This window comes from Sardina pilchardus, chromosome 11, assembly GCF_963854185.1.
Source record: "Sardina pilchardus chromosome 11, fSarPil1.1, whole genome shotgun sequence".
Classification (NCBI taxonomy): Eukaryota; Metazoa; Chordata; class Actinopteri; order Clupeiformes; family Clupeidae; genus Sardina; species Sardina pilchardus.
In genome coordinates, this window is record NC_085004.1 from 31,656,262 (window position 1) to 31,683,248 (window position 26,987).

At 41.5% G+C, this 26,987-nt stretch overlaps 2 protein-coding genes across 2 annotated transcripts; both read right to left on the reverse strand.

Moving 5' to 3' along the window:
* Positions 1–2,492: 2,492 nt before the first annotated feature.
* arhgap1 (Rho GTPase activating protein 1) lies at positions 2,493–16,979 on the reverse strand. Its single transcript, XM_062549399.1, has 13 exons — positions 16,688–16,979; positions 14,151–14,357; positions 12,942–13,034; positions 11,361–11,448; positions 11,070–11,201; positions 10,868–10,954; positions 10,568–10,666; positions 10,281–10,388; positions 7,485–7,561; positions 7,273–7,350; positions 6,029–6,157; positions 5,827–5,930; positions 2,493–5,472 (listed from the first exon to the last, which is right to left on the reverse strand). The coding sequence occupies exons 2-13, from the start codon at positions 14,296–14,298 to the stop codon at positions 5,302–5,304; spliced, it is 1,314 nt and encodes a 437-aa protein (XP_062405383.1). The 5' UTR covers positions 14,299–14,357; positions 16,688–16,979; the 3' UTR covers positions 2,493–5,301.
* Positions 16,980–21,168: 4,189 nt separating this feature from the next.
* f2 (coagulation factor II (thrombin)) lies at positions 21,169–26,960 on the reverse strand. The gene is made up of 14 exons (XM_062549398.1): positions 26,733–26,960; positions 26,404–26,564; positions 26,273–26,297; positions 25,919–25,984; positions 25,706–25,817; positions 25,357–25,490; positions 24,780–25,088; positions 24,464–24,586; positions 23,519–23,645; positions 23,242–23,409; positions 22,970–23,143; positions 22,644–22,822; positions 21,670–21,740; positions 21,169–21,490 (listed from the first exon to the last, which is right to left on the reverse strand). Exons 1-14 carry the CDS (start codon positions 26,803–26,805, stop codon positions 21,335–21,337), a joined length of 1,878 nt encoding a protein of 625 aa, XP_062405382.1. The 5' UTR covers positions 26,806–26,960; the 3' UTR covers positions 21,169–21,334.
* Positions 26,961–26,987: the final 27 nt, after the last annotated feature.

Consider the following 26,987-nt stretch of genomic DNA (forward strand, 5'->3'; position numbering starts at 1 on the left):
GTCCTTCTGCACACAAGATGGCTGTGACCGATTCATTTCTATAAACAATTATTTATTATGTCATTGCAAAGTTATATTATTTTAGATCTACACAGTTAGCCAAAAGTTACACCCCTAGGAACATCTGTTGTGTTAACGTATGTGCTTTGCCAGTGAAAGGGACTGCTGTTCGTATAGGTTCTTAGATGCCTCCCAGGGCGTGCTACCAGAAACATCCCCACAGCATAACTCTGCCACCATCATGCTTCACAGTGGTTGTCTTCTACACAGTGTTTAGCCTGATGGCCAAAAAGATCCATTTTGGTCTCATCAGGCCAAACAACCTTCTTCTGACCTTTTTTTTTTTCTTCTGATGTTGAAATCTTCCACATATTTAGGTGAACTCTAGTCAAGATTTATTATGAGCTTTGGCCTCCCAAGCTTTGACTGGTGAAGAACCGGGGCAAAAGTAGTAGCCTATGCATAGTCTCTCCCATCTCAGCCGATGAAGCATTAACTGCTTCAGAGTAATCTTGGCGACCTCCCTCACCAGGGGGATGATTAACCAGTATACTGGACCTTCAGACATACTGTAGATTACATTACACTGCTTCAGACATACTGTAGATTACATTACACTGCTTCACGGATCGCGAGACTACTTGCACCAATGGGCAGGATGACTTTTAAATTAGGTCAGTCGGTTGAAGGGTTAGTTAATTTAATTAATTAATTAATTGTTAATTAAATATTAAGTAACTTTAATATTCATGCAACCACTTATTTTACATTATCTATTTGTAAGTAATTGATATTACTTTGTAGAAGTATGATTCCATATATACAGTAGCATATATATATATATATATATATATATGAAAGTTCCTGTACTGTATGTATATAAACCGCTCACAAAAAGTAAGGAAACTTGACTTTGGCCCATTATATCTCCACTTTAATAATACCAATCACTAAAGTGTTTTATGTCATTTTCATCGTTTATTAGTCACCTTTCCAATGAGGTATAGCTTGTAAGCATTGGGCTCCCATGGAATGAGCAACACAAGCAAACATGTAAGTAGTGCCAACGAAAAATGTGCCAAAATGGCCTGTTATGCTGTTGGAATTCACCTTTAATACTTCAAGCATTGACGATTGCACTCTCCCACAGAAATGAGGAAAACAAAACATGTTAGGCATACATTCGTTCATTTTATACTCAGTATCAGGGTCCTCAGTAGCGTGTAAAGGATCCATATGCAGCCACAACAGCTTGGCACCTTCTTCTCATGCTGGTCACCAACCTGGCTACATTCTGCTGTGGGATGGCATTCGATTCCTCGATAAGGATCTGATCAGTCAGCCAACCTGGTTCTGTTGGTGACTCTGGTACGTACAGCACGCCCAAGCTGATCCCACAAGTGCTCAATTGGGTTGAGGTCTGGACTCACGTCACGGCAGGCCATTCTATCCTCTCCACTCCCAAATTCTGGAGGCACTCTCTGATGATCCCAGCTCTATGGGGGCGAGCGTTGTCATCCTGGAGGATGGCATTTGGTCCAATATTCTGTAGATATGGAATTGCCACTGGCTCCAGAATCTCATCCCGGTATCTAAACTCACCTGGTAGCACTTGAAGCCCAAAACGAGATGTCTGGCAGCAGAACCCTATTACTGGCCATTTTGGCACATTTTTGGTTGGCACTACTCAGACATTTGGCTGTATTGCTCATTCCATGATTGCCCTATGCCTATTAGCTATACCTCATTGTAAAGGTGACAAATCAACGATAAAAATGATATGAAACACTTTACTGGTTGGTATTACTAAAGGGGAGATATAATGGGCCAAGTCAAGTCAAGTTTCCTTACTTTTTGTGAGCAGTTTATATAGCAGTGCCATCGCACTAATCAGGGGCTGATTGAGTGTAGTCTGCATAAGATGGATGAACATGAACACCATCACTTGGCAATGTGGAAGGATACTGAAACCCTGACTATTTGCTTGTTTAGTTACAGCAGCTGGTGGTTCTTTACGTGAAGGCATCCCTTGATTTGTATAACTAAAACAATTACCAATTGTCCTGCCATTGTCAGACTGGATCTTCATTCATTTTGTGTAACAAAATGTGAGTAATTTTCTTTGTAAAATTGTATCACACAACCATGAAACTCCTGAAGGGACATATGCAAGGCATTCTTGGTATACACCAGAACGTTTTGAATGTCTACCAACAACTCAAAGCCCCTTGTATGTTTCTGAAGACATGTTCTTACAGGGGCTCCATACAGACCCAACAACTGTTGTATTTTCCTACTACTAAATTCAGTGCTTAGCTCAAATTCAGTGTTCATATTATTTTGGATATTATCTATACTCTGTAAGAAATAAATCAAGCAAGTAAGTAAGGCCATGTAATGAAGGCTTTTCTATTTCTTCTGGCAAATGGTCTTATAATCTACTGGATGATGCTAATCAAGTAGAAAAAGAGAGCAAGAAAAAAACACAATCGTTTTTTCACCTTTTATAGTTTATTTGTCTTTGAATTCACTTACCACAGATGATGTACAAAACTAGAATTTCAAAAGCCAAACATTATAATTGAATAGCCTTGATGGAAACAAAGATCTTAGCATAGAAGAAACACTTTTTCCCCCAAGCTGAAAATTGTCCACATCACAGGTAAACCGATTGGTGCTGGAATTACAGTAAAAAACCAAATGGCACAAAATTCCACGGTACTGGATCAGTTGATTTTTTGATGGCTAAAATAATGTCCTGTCCTTTTTAAGGCACACACTCACTCACACACACACACACACACACATACACACACACAAAGGTTGATGAGCTAGAAAACAATATAAGCCACTGATGTACAGACATGATTTCATACACAGGAAACAATACGTTCACTTGAAGAGGCATACAACACTTTAATGAAAACAGTTCATCTGGCTTTTTAAATATCTACTACCTGACAAGGTGCAACACATTGCAAATTCTTTCAATTTGCACTGTTCTAAGTTTATTGAAGACAAAGATTGTGAAACTCCAAATACAAGTTGAAGGGAAGGAAACCACTTGAAATGCCTTTGTCTGACAAGCACTATAAACACTCCATCCACAGACTGACACAAGAAAGTGTATCTTTTGTACTGAAATAGAATTATGCACACATCTTGTGTTTTGTACACTCAGAGGATTTAGGTACTGTGTGCTCCTGTAGTGTTTAGGCAAGATACTCTTAACACACCATCAATTAAATAAATGTCAAGTTCTTTGTCCTCACTGACTAAAACTACAGTTCTGTCCCCGAGGCAAGGACTATTCCTTCACAGACTGGGGTTAGGAGGAATCTACATCTTTGGAGAACACCACAACACAACAAAGCACAAGTTCAAACACAGGACAGGAATGGTGACAGCACAAGAATATCTCTATTGCATTGGGTAGGGAACATAGGAGGTACTGTATCTTCTAGGGTGCCACAGTCATATCACAGGCCCAGAGCTCCCAGGCTCACTTTTATGCTAGACCACTGTCTCACAGTATGGTGGCTGGAGAGCGGGTTAAGCTGGTTAATGATGTGGAGAAAAGGGCAAAGGGGTGATCTTGCTGCAGAGACACAGAGGGTGATCAGCACTAAACAAAAATCTTGCAGGTAGATGCTAAGATTCAAAAAACAAAAGCTATACCCTTTCTGAAGTGAATTTTTGGAATGCTTTGATTAATCTGTATGCATATAGGAGTGGGATGCACATCATTCAAATCATTTATAATCAAAAGTCCTTTTGGTCCAACTGCTTTAAGGGACTGGCAGTATCATTACAGATTGTAGTCATATAAACATGCTACATCTACAGTTAGAAAAACTAGTAGAGTTACTGTTTTACGAGAGTACACGCAGTAAGCAGTCAGGCTGCCCAACGCCATGGGCCTTAAAACAGCCATGAGGATCATGTGATATACCATCCTAGATCATCCAGGCACACAGTATGTACATATATGAACCTCTGAAATAGCGGCATACACAGGGGGCAGGAGATAGACATATATATATATATATCTAGGGGGCAGGACATCAGCCCCAGACATGCTCTGCAAGGGAGTTGGAAAGCCGTGGGAAGCAGGACCAATCAGGTGGGACTAACCGAGCAGAAATCTTTGAATGCTTTTACTGATGTTCAGCAGACCTTGTGCATCTCCAACCAGCGTGTACTTTCCAGATCACCAATATTCACCCATGTCCTAATAAGGTCCCCTGTGGTTACTGAACCGATAGTCCGTGAAGCAGTAATGTTGTTAAATTTGGTCAAATGAAAGAGCTACAGAATATTGATAATGACCCTGGAGTAAGACCAAAACAAAAACATGACTTACATGAAATTAAAATAACAGTAGCAGATGGATTTTTTTAGCAGGATTAGTTTTGTAAAGGAAAATGTATTACAAAGAGAATTAGATGATTAGACTATAATTATCTATAGAGATAATAACATGCCCTTCAAATATCTCAACCCCAAACATCCCCCAGACTGATTCAGCATGATGTACAGTCAACGCAGCCCATAAAAGAAAAGGTATCAAGGCAATACACAATGTATACACAAGTATCATAAAATATATTCATAAATTTAAAAACCATTCAAGTTTTTAAATTTTAGTGCTTTATATGTGTACATAATTTTAGGCAAACTATGTATCTAAGTGAGACAACCATCAGCTATTATTTTCCGTAATTGGAAAAATAAGACACGGAAAAAAACTCCCTGACTAACATTTCAGTCTCTTCAGAGGATCCATTACTACTGTTTCATACCTGAATGAAAAATAAGCCCTATGAAAGTCATCTCAACGTGAAATAATTTGCTGAATTTCACACCCCAATTATTCACCCCACAAAACTGATTATATGTATAATGTTCAGTACCTTTAACGTAATATTGTCTAGGACAGCAATTCTCAACAGCTGAGGCAGTTCAGTGGGAAAGGGCTACAATTGATTGTCCACATGTTTACAGTACCAAAATTATTGACCATTCATATTTCCAAAAAAATAATTTGCTGAGTAGGTCCAGATCAAGGTGAAAATTCCCTGCATCTTCTCATCTTCTCTGACCACTCGTCCTTTTACCCTCAGAATCATTAGGATCTTTAGAATCTTTGTTTTACGAGTGTCCTGCGCCTCTCACAACACTCATGCATTTGGCAACACAGAGTACGAAGGGGAGTAGGGTCACATGGAAGCTACACTGAGATGGATCTGATAGAGGAAGAGCATAGATGGGCCAGTAAGGGGGGGTGGGGGGGGTGAAGTTCTAAACAGAAAAGACCTCGTGGTGGTTGTCCAATAGGGATCTTGTGAAGTTGTTGATGGGTCCAATGGCACTGAGTGTCATGGCAGCGTCCCGCCCCCACAGCAGATTGGGTCCAAACACCACGGCCAGGTTAGCGTTGTTCATCTTGTTCACCTCACTGCGCGCGGACACCTGCAGGACAAGCACACATGTGGATGTAGTCTCATTCCAAATATGATCACCAGCTCATATAGTGAGCGGTAAAAGGTGTAGTCTCATACCAAATATGATCACCAGCTCATATAGTGAGCGGTAAAAGGTGTAGTCTCATACCAAATATGATCACCAGCTCATATAGTGAGCGGTAAAAGGTGTAGTCTCATACCAAATATGATCACCAGCTCATATAGTGAGCGGTAAAAGGGATGAGCATCAACTGTCAACAATTCTGGCTAAAGGTATTTGTAAAGGTAAAACACATGTACTGTACGGTTTTTTGCCAAAATAATTCCACTAAGGAAATGAAGCTTCCTTCATGCAACTTACTTCAGCTAGAAACAGGGTGAGGAACTTGAGGGAAGCGTAGTTCTCTTGTGGGAGCATTGCCAGCAAGTTTCGAATGGTCACTACTTGAGAGGTGCCTTCAACATCTGGTGATAAAGCACATAACAGAGTTATAACACATACCTTTGAGTAAGTCCTGACTACAGGCCACAATGTGGTAGGCTAGAGGCAGCCGATGACTTGCTTTGGAAGTTGATGATGTCGTTGTACAGCTGATATGTGAGCAGGGGTTCAGGAAGTTCTCTCAGGAATGTCTTCAGAATGACCGCAGCTAAATGCACATCTTCCATCTGAGCGAAATTTACTCCCTCACCTGAAAACATTCACACAATCATCATTCCAGCCCAGCCTGGGGTTTGGGACACTTCAGGCATTACTAGACCATCAAGGAAGCGCAAACAACTGTAGAACTAGCTAACAGTAATAATAAAATGCAACAGGTATGAGGAGATCTACACTCTTACCACAGCAGGCGTCAGTAATCATTGCAAATCATTCACATTATATGAAAGGAGAGCGATAAAAAGGTGACCTTTTGGCATTAAAAGGCGATAAAATGAAAAATGTGGGTGCACTTTGTGCTAGTGCTCCTAAAAAAAAGTTAGGTGCACCAGTGCAACCAATGCAAAAAGTTTATTTATTTATTTGTTTATTTAAAAGGGACAATATAGATAGATAGATAGATAGATAGATAGATAGATAGATAGATAGATAGATAGATATTTTATTGATCCCCAAAGGGAAATGCACATCAATTGACATCCTTCGTTTACACTCAAAATGTAAATGTGCCAGAGTTAGCAAAAAAGCTAATTTTCATCTGTAGTCCCTAGGCAGGTCAACACATCATCACAATACATTAATAGTTACAAGTTAGTCTGGAGCCCTGGAGAGATAATACACACATAGCAGCCTGGTGAATAGTAATCGAATCGTTACCTGGTGAATAGTAATCGAATCGTTACCTGGTGAATAGTAATCTAATCCAATAGCGAGGGCAGTGCCAATGCACACCTCTAATGATCTCTATGAAGTACAGCACAAGTGCAGAGCTCAAGCATGACTAAAGTACAGTCTATAATATAGCGCTGACATACAAGAGGAAACTCATTCCTGTGGAGTCAACCAATACAACCCATTACTGCAAAGGAAGAGCTAGCTATAGGTGACTAGATAGGCACTACAGAGGCTTGAATAAATGCAGACATGTCACATCGTTTCTGCAAGCAAGCGTGTTGACACTAGCAGCAGCAGTCACCATGCTAGCTACTTTGCAAGCGTTGCACTTTTGGTTTTCTGAGAGCTTGGCATGTACCCATAGTGGGAATTCAGTAATAAATGAAAGAAAATAATCTTCTGAAACTGACACCTTGTCCCTACATGTTCCAAACCAGGAGCCCTAAACTTCTTTCTAATGAGACAACTTACCGGAGTTGTATTTCTCTTGAACAGTCTTCACCAGAGTGACATTAGCGGACCGTCGGAATATGCCCTCCATCTCCAGACCTGATGAGGTACAGGAGAGTGAGAATGGACTCTGTGTTGTAAACTTACAATAACTGCCTCTTCAGGCACCTTCTCAAAGACAACACATACAATTATTAAAGGAAACAAAAGGACAAGCAGAGAATAAAGCTTACCTTGATCCTTTAAGAACTCAATGGTATCTCGCATTACCAATGGAATCCCTTCAGGATCTGCTGACCGAAGTTTGAGCCTGAGAAAGCGCAAAAGCATCAACTGCATTAACTTTAGAATTTAACAAATATGTTGCTCTATTGCAATTCTGAATTCTAAAAAAAAAAAACATTTCGGGTAGACCAAGCAATGCACAATACTACAAACAAAAGGAGTCCTGTTCAACAACTTGTGTTTGTAGTTTATTGATGAACCTGTAAAGCCTGGGACACACCGAACCATCCGAAAACTATCCAACCATAGTGTCGCCTGCCTCACATCAACTACATCTCTGACAAACAGACTATAGCCTGTGACTCTGCACTTGAAGACTACAGCCAACAGCGCACTCAACAGTGAGAGGAAATAACTCTCTACAGCAGCAGTGTGCTATCTGATGGATATTGAAAGGCTTTAGTTGGTGTGCCTTGTCATTTGTAAATTGTGACTTTACATCTGTGAATTGTAGGTGTATGTGGAGTCCCTCATTCCGAATGAAAATGCCTCCATCAAGGATATGCTCCGATTTTGAATATAGTGCTGTGTGTAGTCAGGTGCTGTGAGGTGGAGCTGAATAATGGCATATGTGAATATAGTGCTGTGTGTAGTCAGGTGCTGTGAGATGAGAATATAGTGCTGTGTGTAGTCAGGTGCTGTGAGATGTGAACATAGTGCTGTGTGTAGTCAGGTGCTGTGAGATGTGAACATAGTGCTGTGTGTAGTCAGGTGCTGTGAGATGTGAACATAGTGCTGTGTGTATGGTGCTGTGAGATGAGAACATAGAGCTGTGTGTAGTCAGGTGCTGTGAGATGTGAATATAGTGCTGTGTGTAGTCAGGTGCTGTGAGATGTGAACATAGTGCTGTGTGTATGGTGCTGTGAGATGAGAACATAGAGCTGTGTGTAGTCAGGTGCTGTGAGATGTGAACATAGTGCTGTGTGTAGTCAGGTGCTATGAGATGTGAATATAGTGCTGTGTGTAGTCAGGTGCTGTGAGATGTGAATATAGTGCTGTGTGTAGTCAGGTGCTGTGAGATGAGAATATACTAGTGCTGTGTGTATGGTGCTGTGAGATGTGAATATAGTGCTGTGTGTAGTCAGGTGCTGTGAGATGTGAATATAGTGCTGTGTGTAGTCAGGTGCTGTGAGATGAGAATATAGTGCTGTGTGTAGTCAGGTGCTGTGAGATGTGAACATAGTGCTGTGTGTAGTCAGGTGCTGTGAGATGAGAATATAGTGCTGTGTGTAGTCAGGTGCTGTGAGATGTGAACATAGTGCTGTGTGTAGTCAGGTGCTGTGTGTAGTCAGGTGCTGTGTGTAGTCAGGTGATGTGAGATGTGAATATAGTGCTGTGTGTAGTCAGGTGCTGTGAGATGTGAACATAGTGCTGTGTGTATGGTGCTGTGAGATGTGAATATAGTGCTGTGTGTAGTCAGGTGCTGTGAGATGTGAACATAGTGCTGTGTGTAGTCAGGTGCTGTGAGATGTGAACATAGTGCTGTGTGTAGTCAGGTGCTGTGTGTAGTCAGGTGCTGTGTGTAGTCAGGTGCTGTGAGATGTGAACATAGTGCTGTGTGTATGGTGCTGTGAGATGTGAATATAGTGCTGTGTGTAGTCAGGTGCTGTGAGATGTGAACATAGTGCTGTGTGTAGTCAGGTGCTGTGAGATGAGAATATAGTGCTGTGTGTAGTCAGGTGCTGTGAGATGTGAATATAGTGCTGTGTGTAGTCAGGTGCTGTGAGATGTGAATATAGTGCTGTGTGTAGTCAGGTGCTGTGAGATGTGAACATAGTGATGTGTGTAGTCAGGTGTTGTGTGTAGTCAGGTGCTGTGTGTAGTCAGGTGCTGTGAGATGTGAATATAGTGCTGTGTGTAGTCAGGTGCTGTGAGATGTGAATATAGTGCTGTGTGTAGTCAGGTGCTGTGAGATGTGAACATAGTGCTGTGTGTAGTCAGGTGCTGTGAGATGTGAATATAGTGCTGTGTGTAGTCAGGTGCTGTGAGATGTGAATATAGTGCTGTGTGTAGTCAGGTGCAGTGAGATGAGAATATAGTGCTGTGTGTAGTCAGGTGCTGTGAGATGTGAATATAGTGCTGTGTGTAGTCAGGTGCTGTGAGATGTGAATATAGTGCTGTGTGTAGTCAGGTGCTGTGAGATGTGAATATAGTGCTGTGTGTAGTCAGGTGCAGTGAGATGTGAACATAGTGCTGTGTGTAGTCAGGTGCTGTGAGATGAGAATATAGGTGCTGTGTGTAGTCAGGTGCTGTGAGATGTGAGCATAGTGCTGTGTGTAGTCAGGTGCTGTGAGATGTGAATATAGTGCTGTGTGTAGTCAGGTGCTGTGAGATGTGAATATAGTGCTGTGTGTAGTCAGGTGCAGTGAGATGTGAACATAGTGCTTTGTGTAGTCAGGTGCTGTGAGATGAGAATATAGGTGCTGTGTGTAGTCAGGTGCTGTGAGATGTGAGCATAGTGCTGTGTGTAGTCAGGTGCAGTGAGATGAGAATATAGTGCTGTGTGTAGTCAGGTGCTGTGAGATGAGAATATACTAGTGCGGTGTGTAGTCAGGTGCTGTGAGATGTGAACATAGTGCTGTGTGTATGGTGCTGTGAGATGAGAATATAGTGCTGTGTGTAGTCAGGTGCTGTGAGATGTGAACATAGTGCTGTGTGTAGTCAGGTGCTGTGAGATGAGAATATAGTGCTGTGTGTAGTCAGGTGTGTAGTCAGGTGCTGTGAGATGAGCTGAGAGCACATACATGGTCAGGGGGACTCCAAACTGCTGATTGGGCAGAGGAGGGCTGCGTGGAGGGGACTTGGGGCCCTGTGCAGAAGGCTTCAAAGCCTGCCGGATCTTTGCATCGTATCTGCAGACCAAGAGGCATCATATGAGCTCACAATCAAACCATTGTGTTCAAATAAAGCTGATGCACAAACAATCATACATGGATACACACGTTAATATATACAATGAGTGAAAAACAAACATATCAGCATATACATTTGACATAATTCAGAGTTTTATAAGAAGGCACAAAGCTCTTACTCTCTCACTCGGGATGGAATGACGAGCTGCTCACACTTCAATAGTTCATCTAGCTCACTCAGGTAGTTGATGTAACTAATCTTGCGTCCAAACTTGAAGCTGAAAAGCAAATATGGCAGACATCAGCAAAACACAGAAAAGTTAACAATTCACAATCCACATGAAATGGAACGAAAGGTGAACTGAAAAGTATGTGTTTTTGAACTAAACATGAATCAACTCAACATACGGAAAAAAAAGACCGATCTGGGCCCTGCAAATTGTGAGCAAATTGGGCAAATTGTGTGTCGAGGTACTTACCTAATTAGAGGCTTAAATAAGATGAGGAGTGTTCTGACAAACATGGTAGGGTGCACTATGACCAGGGATTTGATGTTCTTCTTGTATCTTAAGTGAGCAAAAAGAACCTGGGTCAAAATTCCAATGCCATAGCCAAGTAGATACATGGTGACACAGGTGAGAAACATAAAAAAAAGCTTTTCAAAGGTTCACACGTGCTCACTTTCTGTCAAATTCCCGGTAGGCATCCCTGAGCCAGCTGAGTGAAGGCTTGTTCTCGCTGGTGAGACCATGGTGGAAATAGATGAGGGTGTAATCACTCTCAACATACTGGTCCAGAGTGTGCTTCAGGTACCTGCAGTTAACAACAAATATCAACAGGACCTTTTTAACATAATCCCAGGCTGATCATATTGCAATTTGTTACGACATGCACATTGTAGTCCAACTAAGACTATAACTGCGGTGAACTTGGACTTAAAGAGGCTAACTGCGTGGCGGCACTATAACCTACATCAGCAACTTCTGATGGTCCAGCTGGTGGTGGGGAGGCATCCTGCAGGCACTGAACACTATGACCTTTCTGCCAAAGTTGTCATCCCCTAACACAAACAGAAATGTGATTAGCAGAGGATAAAAATCAGAAAAATACAGTATATTCATTAAATCCATAATTGCATTAGCAATCTCCTCATTCTGTTTTAAATAACTGATCAGCATTTACCCATGGTGATCTACAAACATCTAACTTACATAATGTTTCAAAAAAGGTGCACAAAATCCACTCCAGGAAGGCTATCCACAGATAGTATTGTTAGAAACCACTTCTGTCTGCCTTTTAAAGGCCATACTGTATTGAGAGGTTTTACTATTTGGGCGGTGTCACATAGGCTAGCGATTCTTAAACATTTTTGGCACTAAAATCGGTTTCAATAAAGTTAAATATTTAGCTTGTATTCAACTTGAATATTGTATTCTCACAACTGGCTGAGTTTATCTCTGCCAAGGAGGTCATGTTTTCTGTGAAGATTGTCTGCATCCAACAGCCCAATTGGTCTGGAACTTGGTGGAAAGGCGGCCTGTGCCAAGCAAGAACCCATCACATGTTGGAGCAGATTCCACTCGCAGGGTGACCGCACAGATGTAGGCACTTTAAATAATGTTGTGTGAGGTGTGCACTGTGTACTGCCTGAGTGCCCTTCTGCTCATTACTTTCAGGCTGGATGGGCTTCTTTTCATTACCTTAAGGCCAGTTTGCTTGAATTATTAGCCTGCTACTGGACACAACACACAACACAGATATTCCCCTACACTCTTGTGTTTACTGTACACGCCAATGAGGTAAAGGGCGTCTCACAAAGGTATGTCAACCCAAAAGAAGAATGTCCATTTCACAAAGGTAGGGCATTACTAGAGGTACCAGTAAACAGAGTTTTTACATTTTTCTCCATCAATGGCAATTTTGCCTCCAGGGGCTACATATAATTCCATTTTTGTTTTTAAATAAAACTTGTTTAACATTCAGACAAAAGGTAATTTTGCAACCCGTCACATTTCTAGTGACCTAACGTGTTAGAGCTGCTGGCACAGGCTACTGTCACAGAGCAGGCCTGTGGGCAAAGCACACCAGAGGAGGCTACCGTCACAGAGCAGGCCTGTGGGCAAAGCACACCAGAGGAGGCTACCGTCACAGAGCAGGCCTGTGGGCAAAGCACACCAGAGGAGGCTACCGTCACAGAGCAGGCCTGTGGGCAAAGCCACACCAGAGGAGGGTTTCGAACTGACTACTATTAGTCGTACTAATCGATCATGGAATTTAAGATAACAGAGACCAACATTTGACATAACTCTGTGCAATTGTCCCGCAGAGAACGGTGTTTTCTTAATTACAGCAGTTTCATAAACACTGACATGTTTTTGTAATAAATGTCACAGAACAATCATGGAGGAAACGTTAACCAATTCTGGCCTAAAGCCTAACCACCTGGACTAAATAGGCCATTTACCCATTTGTACCAAAGAAATCATTTGCAGTAATAAGTGAGTGCATCAAATTGCACTCACAAAGCGGTCTACAACTAAGGGTAGAACTCACCAGCCACTTCAACGATTTGGTGTCGAGCAATGTCATAGTAAGGGTCATCCCAAGCCAAATGAGAACCCTGACCCAAATGCTTGATATCTGTTTCTGAAAACAGGAAGAGAAAAGAAAAAGAAAAAAAATATTTTGAACATATCAAAGAAGACTACCGTGTATGAGCAGAATCATGTCTTCTATGTTTTCATAACTATGGCATTTTCTGTTAAATACCCTCACTGTTCCCATTCAATTTCAGTCAGCAAAATGTAGTGACTAAAAAGAATTGCTGCAAGATTGTGATATAACTAGGCTCTTTCTAAAAAAAAACCTCACTGCATGTACTACAACCGAGAAAACTCGTGACAGTGTGATTACTACGTGCTGAAATCTTGCTGTCAGCATCACTGAGGGAGGGAGTGCGCTGGGCTGGGCTGAGCACAGCCACACCAGGCCATTCTCTAACATTAGTCACTGGCGTGAAGCGCCCTTCAGGCTTGGACACAACTATATGCAATCATTCACACCAATAATCTCTTGCAGCTCCAACGCCGAATTTCACGCACTGTTGTTTCCTTCAGTGTAGCCATGAAGCAGTAAGACGCGCCCTGATGCCTTAACAGAACAACATGCCTGGATGCAACGGACCTCCCTGCATTTCGTATCACAGTAGCCGGCTTCCCTTCATGTGACTGAGGGTTGGGATTCTTTTTAAAATAGGCCTTCACAACAGACCTCCGCCGTGGAAGTGATTTGCAATGTCATTTGTATGCAGGGTAATTTGATGTATGCAGCATTTGCAGGAATTTGCCTCACAAAAAGCACTGAAGAGAATAGCAAGGGAACTCTTTGATATTACCATGGTGCATTCCTCTGAGGCTAAGCCCAGCACATGCACACACACAGAAAGACAGAGAGAGAGAGAGAGAGAGAGAGAGAGAGAGAAAGAGAGAATGTAATCATGCTTTTTAACCAATGAATTCTGAGACCAAAATAGATCCAGTTCTCTATAACAGCTTTCAAACGGGAAGATCTCCTATCTGTGGTTAATTCAATACTCTCACATTCAAACAAAGCTCTGCTGAGAGCAAAAGCTGTATGACAAACATCTGTTATCCTAGTATTCAATAGAGTACTGTAATACCACTACAATTATCATCACCAGTGTAGCCTAAACTGGAAAAGATGCACAGAAAACCCATCTCCTCCACCCTCCAAGGCCCTTACCAGACTTGCTCATGCTGGCCAGGTCATCGGAAGGCCACTGCTTATCCTCCATTGGTGACAACTTCAGATGGTCTAAGGCCGCGCTGGGGGAGTCGTCTCCAGCAAGCTCATCCTGGAAGTCCACCAGAATTTCTGAGGCAGAGGACATGGCGGTCCTCTGGCTGTCACTGTGTAGCGCTTGCAACAGATTCCTTCTCTATCAGTGCCCTGCCACAGAGGACAAAGAATTTTCTGTCAATAGTTTTATCAACTAACGTCTGATTTAAGCTATTGGCTACACGTTAGGGGTGTAAAGGTACATGTATTTGTACCAAACTGTTTAGGTACAAGACGTTAGGTTCAATATAGATCTTCAACAGTAGGCTTTTTTTGCGTGCGAATCATTTGAGTTTCCATACAAACATATTAGCCAAAGTGGTGCATCATTTAATCTTAAGTCATTTAACATCAAAAACATTTGACACATTTTCAAAATATCATTCCCATTGCGCATCAGCAATACTGTCAGTGAATTTTAGGCTAGCAGTGTCTAAAGGCATACCTACCGAAAATTAACAGAACAGTTCAGCCAAGGTACACACCGAACCGTGATTTTTATGTATGTTACACTCACATACCGTACTAGGCGACTGAAACCAGCTATAAGTGGTATTTGCTCAAGGCTAATAATTCAAATATCCGTTGTTATCTTCCTAATGTGTTGGGTAGGGGTGTAATGGGGCACATATTCCTACTGAACTGCTTCGGCACAGGACGGTAGCAGCAGCAGCTTTTCTTTTTCTTGTGGACCATGTTTCAAATTTGAGTTACAACACAGACATATGAAATGGCAGACATACAGTATGACAGTTTAGTCAAGACACTATTCCTGTTGAGCATCAGAAATATTGTCAGTGAATTTTCAAAACCGAGGTACACAGCAAATCGTGGTTTTCTGCACCATTACGCCCGTATCATATGGCTAGCCAAAGAAACCAGGTGAATCTGAGAGCACACTGAATATGCTCCCTCTCACTGAAACTGATTTTAAAATCATCACAACTTTGTTTTATTTCACCGAAGCTAAGCCTCTAAAACTGAACATTAATGACAGGTGTCTGTTAACCAGGGTAGGGCCACAGACTCTTGTCCCTGGTTAAACCCCAGGGTGAGCAAGATCACATAAAAAAAATCACATGGGAGATGCAGACAAACCCAGCATAAGTGTGCAAGAACACTAGTGTAGGCAAAAAAAAAATGCCACATTAAAACTGAAGTGGGAGAAATCTGTAAATTGCCTTTATGTAATCTGATCTGATGCCACAGATAGGCCGCTTGATATATTGCATCTGCTGTGACATTCCGTTGCTTGAAATATCATAGCCTTTCTGCAGAAGTCGCCGATCATGCGACAGAAACGGATTAAGGCGAGATTCTAAAATGCGACACAATCCGAGGTTATTTTCAGTGAATACGCATACTAACACATCTGCAATGAGAAAGAGCCGATAACTGTTCAGTGATAGGAAAGAACGTGTCAGGCGACTCGAGAGCAGTCGAGAGCAGCTTCTATAACCTAGCTATTCTGACTCTTGGTACAAGACGCTGTGTGCACCTTTTTGATTATGTTTTAATGCTTGCAGTAGGCTACTTGTTCACAAGCAATGCACCAATATTATGGCATCACAACATTTGAAAGAATAGACATATAAAGGGTGAATGCATGTAAGAGTGTGTATGTGGGTAGGCCTACACTTGCAACAACTGTAATTTTGCAAATTCATGTCTAAATTATACTGGCCAAAAGGTACAAGGTTATAGTAAGATCCCTATTGCCCATCTGAAAACCAATGACAAAGTTGACTAGGCTACTCCTATGTCTAGTGACCACGACAGCAGACGAAATAAGAATGCTCCTAGTTTAACTGAAGCAGTCAGCATATGCCAATCACATCACCAACATGTCCTTAATGACAGATTATTGAAATAAGCTCATCTTTTCTTGAACCCCTGAAAGAGTTAAGCGTTTAGATGACAGCTAACTTAGCTATCAAAAGGCACAATAACTGGCATCTCGTCGAGCAGGATAATAAACTGTAAGGTTAACGTTAGTCATCCTTAATGAGCTAAAGCTGACCCTGCTTGGCTGGTTCACTGCAGTCAACCATGCAGTCAACAAGAAGCGTCAACTGTTAGGCTACTCATACCCATCAAACGAGTCCGTTGCCGTTATGATGTTCATCATTACGAAATAATATGTGGTAGCATATTAGTGACTTTGATGGCAAAATGCATTTGTGCTCAGATAATTATGAAAATTCATGTGCAAATGTTGACTAACATTAGTCTGTTAATTACGTCCATGTAATGAGCAAGCCGAGTTAGCTTAAAAGCTAGCTTGTGGTGGTTAATCGTGACTCTTCTAGCCAACGTAACAAGACGTTAAACAGCTATTTGTCTTTTAACATCGCTACAGATTTGGGTATTTTAGTCGTTTGTTAACCATTCGTTATAAAAACTGTAATATCTGTTTAGGTGTGTACAACTCCGCAGTTTACCTTATTTCCGGTGATAGCGCTCTCTCGTTAGTGACTTCCCACTTCTTTTTTTCTTTCTTTTTTGACATCCACTGTCTGTCACAAACATCCGGTAACGAGTAGGCGGTCACTGCATCGAAGGACCAATCACTAGCCATTGTCCAAATCCAGCACGCATGCTGCCTTCGCGTGCTCCTCGGAAGGTCCATATTTCCTAGTAGCAAAGTCGTTCTGTCGACTTTGGTGTGTTATGCTTATCGGGTTTGGCTGATGTTTTTGTCCAGAGGCACATAGTTACAAATAAGAACAATACAATAATTAATTGAACAGTGAACAAAGTTGCTCAGACTAGGCCTAGGCCTTCATTAGGGAGAATAGCAATAATAAACAATGCCAATTCAAGCAGTAACTGAATGAAAATAAGCTATGAAAATAAAGCAGGAGATAAACAATAATGTCCATTCAATCAATCATAAAATAACAATAACAATAGCATGGTATGGCTACATTAAGGAGAATAGCAATAAAACATAACAATGTCAATTCAATCAACTGCCTAATGAAAATATTATAGAAACCTTAACCCATAAGAACCCATGATACACTAAGCACTGCATATGCTGAATCTGTCTTGAAAGATCCATGGTTGTACAGGTTTGGTCTCAGCTTTGGTGGAGACACCTCGCCAACTCCTGTCACGATAGCAAAAGCATTGAAGAATCTCAATTTCGATAGGCCTACTAATTTTATTTTTGAAATGTTATTTGACTTATTTTTATTTGTGCCTGTCACTTTAAGAATAATGTGAACTTTGGAATGTGTCGGTTTTGTCACTTGAAAATTGCATATCTTTCTTTCACAAGCGATTTACACCATATCCTTAAGCAAATCCAGCAGTTTATTTAAGATAGTGAGGATATGCTTGTGGGGCATTCATGTTTTTCACACATTCTGATGGCAAAACACATGGAAACTCACAGTGGGAAAAACAACGTAATCACAGAGCAGTCCCTGATATTCCCAGGTGGCATGAACAGACATTAGCTTTGATACTTTTGTGTCTGTTATAGTGTGACCTGAGAGAGAGATTTTCTTGGCTATCCCAGCTATGGCTACATCTATCACTCCTTTGCTACATGATCAAAAGTGCGCTGCTTGCGTCCCTAAATTTGTCTCCATCTCCCACTCCATCCCCTATTTTTGCAACTTTTGTGTATGCTTGCATGCGTGCCTGTGTGTAGGTGTACATGCGTGCGTGCCAGTGTGTGTACTGTATGTTTATGTGTGTTTGTATAAATGTGTGTGTGTGTGTGTGTGTGTGTGTGAGAGAGAGAGAGACAGAGGGAGTGTGAGACAGTCATGCCTAGCTCTTCTCCACATCATCATCTACCAGCAACCCTTTGCTCAACATCACCATCTACAGGCCGATGGGTGTAAATGTTGTTGCCCTGTTTGGTTCCTATAAGTCTATCCAATGTGTGCAGAGCCATCCCCACCGCCCTGTATTGGTTGAAACATGCCCCATATTTACGTCCCAATGGAGCAATATCAGACTCACATTCTGACATGTGAGTATGACAACGCCAGGCTACGCCCATAGATGAAGTGGCATAAAACTGGGCGTACCCCCAGAGGATGTCAGGTGTAAATCATAAATGCGTGATTATGGGCTAGGTTGATACGGGCCCTTGAGAGGAGCATACTATAAATAATTTGTCTTTCTCGGTGCCACAGTTCAGGCAAAAAAATAAAAAATAATTCAATTCAATTAAAAAAAAAAACAGCATTTTTGGGGTTTTGTAAATAGCAAACCTCTTCTGACTTATCTCCTCCATCCTACACAATGACATTTTGGATAAACAACAGGCAAAAATCTTGAAAGACCTACAGTATATCTTGCATAGTTGCACACAGAATTTAGTCTATATTTACTACAAGTGTGTTTGTTTTAGTAAATAGTGTACTCTAGCCTTGCACACTCATTTTAGGCTAGCACTAAACACTAACACTGTTCTGCACTATTTTGAAATTCAAATGAGAGCACAGTCTAGTAAAATGAGAACACAATTGAAAACAAGTCTTAAAGGGATATTCCGCCATTTTTGGAAATACGCTCATTTTCCACCTCCCCTCGAGCAAAACAATCGATATTTACCTTGTTCCCGTTCATCCAGCCATTCTGTGAGTCTGGCGATACAACTTTTAGCTTCAGCCTAGCATAGATCATTGAATTGGATTAGACCATTAGCTTATCGCCTGCTAGCTTCATGTTTAAAAGTGACTACGATTTCTGGAAATTTTCTCATTTAAAACGTGTCTCCTCTCAAGTTAGAAAGTGCAATAAGACCAACTGAAAATGAAACCTGGCGTTTTTCTAGGCTGATTTGACAGGGAACTACACTCTCATCTGGCGTAATAATCAAGGCAACTTGCACACTACTGGCACTACTATTGCTTGTTGTCTATGGGGACTATTTTCAGATGCTGCGTACGATATCACTGCGCCTATGGTACGTTTGCAAGTTGCCTCGATTATTACGCCAGATGAGAGTGTAGTTCCATGTCAAATCAGCCTAGAAAAATGCCAGGTTTCATTTTCAGTTGGTCTTATTGCACTTTCTAACTTGAGAGGAGACACGTTTTAAATGGGAAAATTACCAGAAATCTTAGTCACTTTTAAACATGAAGCTAGCAGGCGAGAAGCTAATGGTCTAATCCGATTCAATGATCTATGCTAGGCTGAAGCTAAAAGTTGTATCGCCAGACTCACAGAATGGCTGGATGAACGAGAACAAGGTAAATATCGATTGTTTTGCTCGAGGGGAGGTGGAAAATGAGCGTATTTCCAAAAATGGCGGAATATCCCTTTAAACCTCACATAATTCGATTGACAGACGAACGACTTACCAAATGCCATGCCATTTTTTAAAACACCATGACGTTAATGTTGAATGAATGACAACAGGCAGAAATCTGAGCCCATGGTTTCAAGGCTGGTTGAACTGTGTGGAATGATCTGTAATGTAAAGCATCTTCGACTTTACCATTGGACATAGATTCCTATAAGTCTAGAGTGCTATGCTTTACCATTAGACATAGATTCCTATAAGTCTAGAGTCCTATGCTTTACCATTGGACATAGATTCCTACAAGTCTAGAGTCCTATGCTTTACCATTGGACATAGATTCCTATAAGTCTAGAGTGCTATGCTTTACCATTGGACATAGATTCCTATAAGTCTAGAGTGCTATGCTTTACCATTGGACATAGATTCCTATAAGTCTAGAGTGCTATGCTTTACCATTGGACATAGATTCCTATAAGTCTAGAGTGCTATGCTTGGGTGGGGCGTCTTTTACACACCAAGCCAGTGAAGGAATAATATGTCTTAGAACAGTTCTTTAACATTGTGCTCTAACAGAATGTCACTAACTGTGAAACTCTGAAAATCAGCCCAGATAGCAACACTGTATGCAAGGGCCCCTATAGGCCAGTAACTGATAACAGCAAAGGATAAAACCTAAGCGGAAAATGTGAGCTGGAGGAACGCCTTCCCCAGCAACCCATTGTGATTGCTGTAATTCTGTCTTGTAACCAGTAAACCGTCTTTTATTAACTCAAAACTTGGTGTCCGTCTCCTCCTTAACCAACACGCGGAGGAATATCACATTCAGCAGGATGAGTAGGCGACCTGTGACTAGGTCAAGCCAGGAGAAGTCATTTGAGAAGTGTGTGTTCACAGCTTTCTGGAATAAAACATTGTTTCCTTATGTTACACTCAGTAGCCCCACCAGAATCTCACAAGTCAAGCCAAGTCAAGTCAAGTCAAGCTGAGCCGAGCCGAGCCGAGCCGAGCCGAGCCGAGCCGAGCCGAGCCGAGCTAAGCCAAGTCAAGTCAAGTCAAGTCAAGTCGATTGTCTTGTGATTGTTATGGCCAAAGGTGACTGAATTTGGTACAGGAATTTTCAGAAATGGTGTGACTTTTTTTAACAGAAATGTTGGCCGAAGTCCAGACTCACAATCACAGACTTTGGTGCGTGTTCTCGTGAAATTCGTAAGGGCGTGAAGGTTTGAGTACCCTCTTACTGAGCCCTTAACGTGAGTCTGCATTGGTGCAGACTTCACCAGAGGCAATTACAGTTCAAAGTGTTGTGTCGTTTACCGCAGAGACCATAGGAAAATCCGGACATTACAAAGGTAAACAACAGCACGACACTCACGTGCATGGTGCAAATGTCAGCAACATCTTTGTTATTAAACATCGCCAAAGTACATGTGATCTCGTGAAGTGCTGTCCCAATGCCATTTATTCCTATCTGAGCCCATGTGGCTTCACACACTCACTCATTTAGCAACTGAGATCAATGAAGTGTCTGAGTCCTTGGTCCTCAGGACTCACTTTGGGATTCAGCCATTATGTTTCTAAGAGAATATCGCCTCCTGTAATTGTTATGATGGGAAATCCTTCAACATGCAGTACTGGGAATCATAAAGCAACCGATTTCTTTCAATATTTGTTTAATTAAATTCCCTATAGTGGCAAATGTGCAATAGATAGTATCTTCACTATGGGGAGCAAGCAAATGATTGATAACACAACAGGCCAAGCTATTGTTCTCATTCTCTCAAGTCAAACTGGATACAGATGGGAACAAACCACTCCATTATTATTCATCATCAGCGTCATTTGCATTCTCAATGACCTTCCTCATCCACCTCCTCATGCGGAAAAGATGAGTGTAGAATCCATATTTTCCATCTCGGTCGCAGCCTTCACCCCAAGACACAATACCAATCTGATACCAGCGATGATCTGCAGGATTCTGAGGAGGACAAGAGCCAAAAAGAAACTATTCTTAATTGACGAATACGTATATATAAAAACATAATACAGCAACAGACTGGCCAACATCTAATCATGTGCACAACACAAGACTTGTTGTTCATTCTAGAAATAAGAATGAAACGTTATAGCAGTTTATAAAGTTTATAAACTTTATACCTTCATGACAAAAGGTCCGCCACTGTCCCCTTCACAGGCGTCACCACTTTTGTTTTCCTCTGGTTTGAATCCTACAGTTCCAAGAAAGAAATCATTTGATTGCTACACTCCATTCCACCAGTAGGCCTATACACACAGGTTTGAATCCTACAGTTCCAAGAAAGAAATCATTTGATTGCTACACTCCATTCCACCAGTAGGCCTATACACACAGGTTTGAATCCTACAGTTCCAAGAAAGAAATCATTTGATTGCTACACTCCATTCCACCAGTAGGCCTATACACACAGGTTTGAATCCTACAGTTCCAAGAAAGAAATCATTTGATTGCTACACTCCATTCCACCAGTAGGCCTATACTACACACAGGTTTGAATCCTACAGTTCCAAGAAAAAATCATTTGATTGCTACATTCCATTCCACCAGTAGGCCTATACTGTACTACACGCAGTGTACTGCATCAGCACCCTGCTTTGGCAACAGCATGCAAGCGTCCCCCCACATGTACACATGGGCATGGGTTCCTAATTCTATTAGCTGGCAGCAAGAAGAAGGTACAGTATGGTAATCAGGTAGGGCTGTTTGTAAGTGCTCACAAGTCTAGTTCAATCTACTTCAGAGTTACCATATCTTGGACTCCTCTATGAGTTTCTGTTTCTCTATTATTTTAAAACAAAATTGGCCAACACATACAATGACAGATAACCGTCGAGGATGTGCATCATCTGACCGCTGTTTTTGTATATAAGTAATATGTACAAGAAAAAGTCTCAGAAATTGAATAAAGAAAGGAAGTTAATGTTGAAGTTAATGTTGACAAATTTTAAAGTGGCTTTTCATTTGCTAGATGAACACTTTACATCATTAAATGAATATTGTCTCAACTGGAAGTAAGAAGAACTGCAGACCAGTGTAACAATATGTGTGCAATGTCGCTAACTAAAGTCAATGATTAAGTAAGGCAACCCCTTACCAGCACAAAACATGTTGTCTGTGATACGAATTGAGGTAGATTTCCGACAGATATCTTGCTCGACAATGGGCAGCTGGACCTGTTGAAGGACTGAAGGGGTTGCTTTTGGAGAAGAAGACCATGTCTCATAAAGGTTCCCCCAACCTGTCACACGACCCAGGTATCCAGCCATCATCAAACTACAGGAGGAGAGATAGAGTGACAGAGGACAACTCTTTATTATCAGCATATACAGTATGACAGTGTGCCTCAAGTATGTGTTTGATTTGAAACACTACTGTTCTTCCATAACTTATCCTATGTGACGTATAAAAGGTTCAACTCACTCTTTAGCCACCTGCCTGGTGGGTAGGCAAACTGGATGAATACGAGCTGAAAACTCGATGGGCCTCCTCATATGCAGTAGAGCGATATCACGATTAAGGTTCTCCTTCCAGTTGTATTTAGGATGCACAATAATCTTATCTAAGGCCACAATCTTCTCAAGCCCTCTCTCAAACCTGGATAAACCAAAGAATTGTCCAAATATGATTACACACACACACACACACACACACACACACACACATCAAAACAACAGTGCCAATCCCCAACTCACTTTGAGCGAGAGTATTTCCCAAGCCGGACAAGTATGTCATCAATGGTGAAGTTCTTGTTCCATGGAGGGTAGAGGATGCAGTGAGCGGCCGTGAGGACCCACTCGTCACTGATCAAGCTAGCGCCGCACAGCAGCTCCTGAGGGCTCCGCTTGTACAGCATCACCTGCCTGCAGCGCAGGGCACACACTCATTTTCAAAATAGGTTCAGTGAGAAAAAAGGGATACACGTGTGTGGGATCAGATAGATGAATAAGATGAGTGGTGTTTGCTCTTTACCATGGGGCACTTCCAACCTCGGCATCTTCCCCTTTCACAATTCTCTGTTTACGATAAGATTCAAATAATTCTTTTTCTTTTGAATCTTGTTCACCTGCTTTCTCAAACATTGGGCGCTCTCCACACACTGTCAAGACAGGAAAAGAATATCGATGAACACAAGTAGCCTATATTCTATATCACAACGTGGGCTCCGCAACCCATAGCCAAAGTTGTGGTCTTAAAAATTAATTTCTACAGATGATGACCCTTTTAACCAATAAAACAAGTCAATTGTTTTATTAGAGAGAGAGAGAGAGAGCGAGACAGAGAGAGAGAGACAGAGAGAGACAGAGAGAGAGAGAGAGAGAGAGAGAGAGAGAGAGAGAGAGAGAGAGAGAGAGAGTCCTGCTTTGTAGCACCTATCCTCATCATTCTCTGCAACCAGCCCTTCACTTTATACCAATAACTACTGTACAGGCCGATGGGTGTACATTCACCAAAATTTGAATTTATTCCATGCCCTCCAAGGATGAAATTCCACGAAACTTGCCATACCCCCAGAAGATGTCAGGTTAATCATATAGTTCAGAACATACAGAAAATAGGGACGATCAAAGCAGTAGACTATAATATTGCATCTTCATGGGGTAAAAATCCAGTGTTTGGATATTTAACATGTGTCATACAACGGTTTCCACGCTGCATTTCGGTCATTGTTTTTACCTTACCATGAACATATGCTATGTGATTTTCGAATAAAGCTCGAGTCGATAGCCATGCAAATTACGGGAGTTTTCCAGGAGAAACAACAAAACGGGAGGGCGGCGGGAGATGACCTTAAAATACGGGAGAATCCCGGGAAAAACAAGTTGGTGAAGGGTGCTATATGCATGGCTTATCTACATCTGAGATGCTTAGGAAAAGGTGGTGACTTGCCTAGCAAACATGTTCTCTCTTACTCACCCGCCTCTCCATTGCCAAAACTCCGCGGAGAGAAGAAAGCTTTTTTAGGACCAGGTTTCACAGCTCGCTGCCGACCTGCCTCAGTAACGACTTCACTATCTGCTTCACTATCTAGTGGATCCTCTGACAAGAAAAAAACAAGATGTACGTAAATAATAATAATTAAAAACGATAACAATTACATAGCAGTATGACTTAATCTATTATTCTTATTGAGTTAGACTAAGTGGATTTTAAACAAGCAAAAGGCCTCAAGGTTATAGTCTCATTGAGCCTACAAGACAATCACTGCATTTTCCCTTGGCCATCTTCTTACCACACATCTCCAGGTCACAGTAGTCCATGGTGACGTTGGGGTAATCTACGAAGCACCAGGGCCCTTCCGTGTCATTATCTGGGTTCCTGCAGTAGTTGGCCTCCAGCACAGCACCAGGCAGAAACTCGATTCCTGAAGCCTTCTTTTGGGCTTTAGGGGAAGCCCAGGGCAGACACGGGAGACCCTTCATGGTGACCGACAGGGTTCCTTTATAGTCTTTGCCATTGTCAGTTAGACAGTTTTTCGAACTGGAGTAATCGATAGTCACATTGACTTTTGTAGGGAAAGGTTCAGTAACAAATGGTCCATCTGATGACAAAAAAAGGAAAAACAAGATCAGGAACATGTACATGGATTGACAGGCCCTATTGCATTGTGTGAATGGACTGTAATATTGGATATTTACATATCTTAATATGTGTGTGGTTCAGAATGATCATAAATCAACCCATACTTTCTTTTTGAGCTGCTTTCCTGTCCTCTACCCTTGTATTTCATATAGCAAATATGAACACAATAAACCATTAGTTTGGTTTCTCTTTGAAAAGCATGAAACTCATATTTTGTGAGCAATTACCACATTTAGGAATAGCACAGCCCTCTCTTCTGACTGTGGGATCACGAGTGAAGCACCAAGGTCCCTCAGGACTTTGATCTGGATTTCGGCAAAAGTTCTCTTTCAATGAATCATCCAGGGATGCGTTGAATTCTCTGTAGATTTAGCAGAAATATCAGGGTACCGTGATAATAAGCCATCATTGTGATGATGCAATTGACATTATTCAGAGATAAATTAGCAATATAGGCCTACAGCACAAATACACGGTCTCAGAGAAGAATCAGTCATTGTTGATAACGCCGTAAGAGTTTAGCTCATGTATTATTCTGTGTGGAAAGTAGTTAATGCAGTAAAGTTTAGTTCATACGTTATTCTGTGAGGGAAGTTGCTGTTCCAGTACTGACATGCCTTTCCACTGGAGGTGATGGCCACTGCTGCACTGTACGTCTCTCCGTTTTCAAACGAACACTCGGTGGATGCTGCACACACATTTCATTTGGAATTTCAGCACTGTTGTGAAGACAACTGATTATGACTGATAATAACTTAATGGCAAAAAATAAAAATAAAAATAATTTACCATCCAAGCATGATCTGAGAGTCTGTATAGATTGTGTATCTCTGGGTAATGTTAGGCCATTGCAGCCTGTAAAATGGCCAAACACATCCTCAGTGATTTGAAATGTTTATGACCTACAGTGCATTTACATTTATAAATTTAGCAGACATATTTGTCTTCTGATGATATTTTAAATATTAAATGGGATATGATGGTACTAAGCCAATCATTTTCAATGTAACCACATTCAATCAATCAACGCTGTACTTTGTCCCTAGTTCAGCTGATCCTAGAAATAGAAATAGATCATGTAGTCAAAAATCTAACAAAGCATGTTGACTGTGGATGAGACCAATTAAAACAGTGACATCGTACCCTTGTATTTCCACCAAAACTGTGCCTGAATGTAAAGGGAAAAGAACATTAGTTCCTCAATATTGTTTTCTGCACAAACATTACAAAAGGAAGCTTTAAACTCTGAACACTGTGGTCTTCAGCAGTCTCACCGTTGGCTGCGGTTGTTCAAACACTTCACGAGCTTCCTCGTGATCACATATCTCCTCCAGACACTCCCGCTCCAGGTTACCAGGCTTCACCTCCTCAAGGAAGGAATTCGCTCGCCTTGCTCTGATAAAAACCTCAGAGGCTCTTTTGGTGTCAATAAATACTAACAACAAAACAAGACCTTAGAGTAAATATCAAGATGTACAAGGCCACCATTTGAGTAGTCTAAGCATCTGTACCGCTTTGCACATTTTATGTGAGGTGAAAAACATGTCAATGTTTCATTTTCAGACAGGAATCTTAATATCTCTACATTATAATTGCATCTTACCATCTTTACACATGCCCTGAAGAACCGAACTGAGAAAGAGGCTGAGGAGTAGGGTTGCTGGAATTCCACCCATTTTTAACCGTAGCTCAAGAAATCTTAACAAAGCCAGCACAAGACCCTGGCCCTCACACGTCCCAATGCCTAGACACAGACCTCCACTCTCAGAAACAGGGTACTGACTAGTTAATACTTAACCACTGGAGCTCACAGTCAAGCGCCCTACCTGACCTGAAACCTTATTGAGATTAGGGAAGG

Coding starts and splice junctions, on each gene's coding strand:
- arhgap1 (XM_062549399.1), bottom strand. CDS start 14,298: ATGTCCTCTGCCTCAGAAATTCTGGTGGACTTCCAGGATGAGCTTGCT. Junction 10,955..11,069: donor TACCGGGAATTTGACAGAAA/GTGAGCACGTGT, acceptor TGCTCACTTAAG/ATACAAGAAGAACATCAAAT. Junction 5,931..6,028: donor CGACATCATCAACTTCCAAA/GCAAGTCATCGG, acceptor CTTTATCACCAG/ATGTTGAAGGCACCTCTCAA.
- f2 (XM_062549398.1), bottom strand. CDS start 26,805: ATGGGTGGAATTCCAGCAACCCTACTCCTCAGCCTCTTTCTCAGTTCG. Junction 26,565..26,732: donor TCAGGGCATGTGTAAAGATG/GTAAGATGCAAT, acceptor TTTTGTTGTTAG/TATTTATTGACACCAAAAGA. Junction 25,985..26,272: donor GTTTTGGTGGAAATACAAGG/GTACGATGTCAC, acceptor GCCATTTTACAG/GCTGCAATGGCCTAACATTA.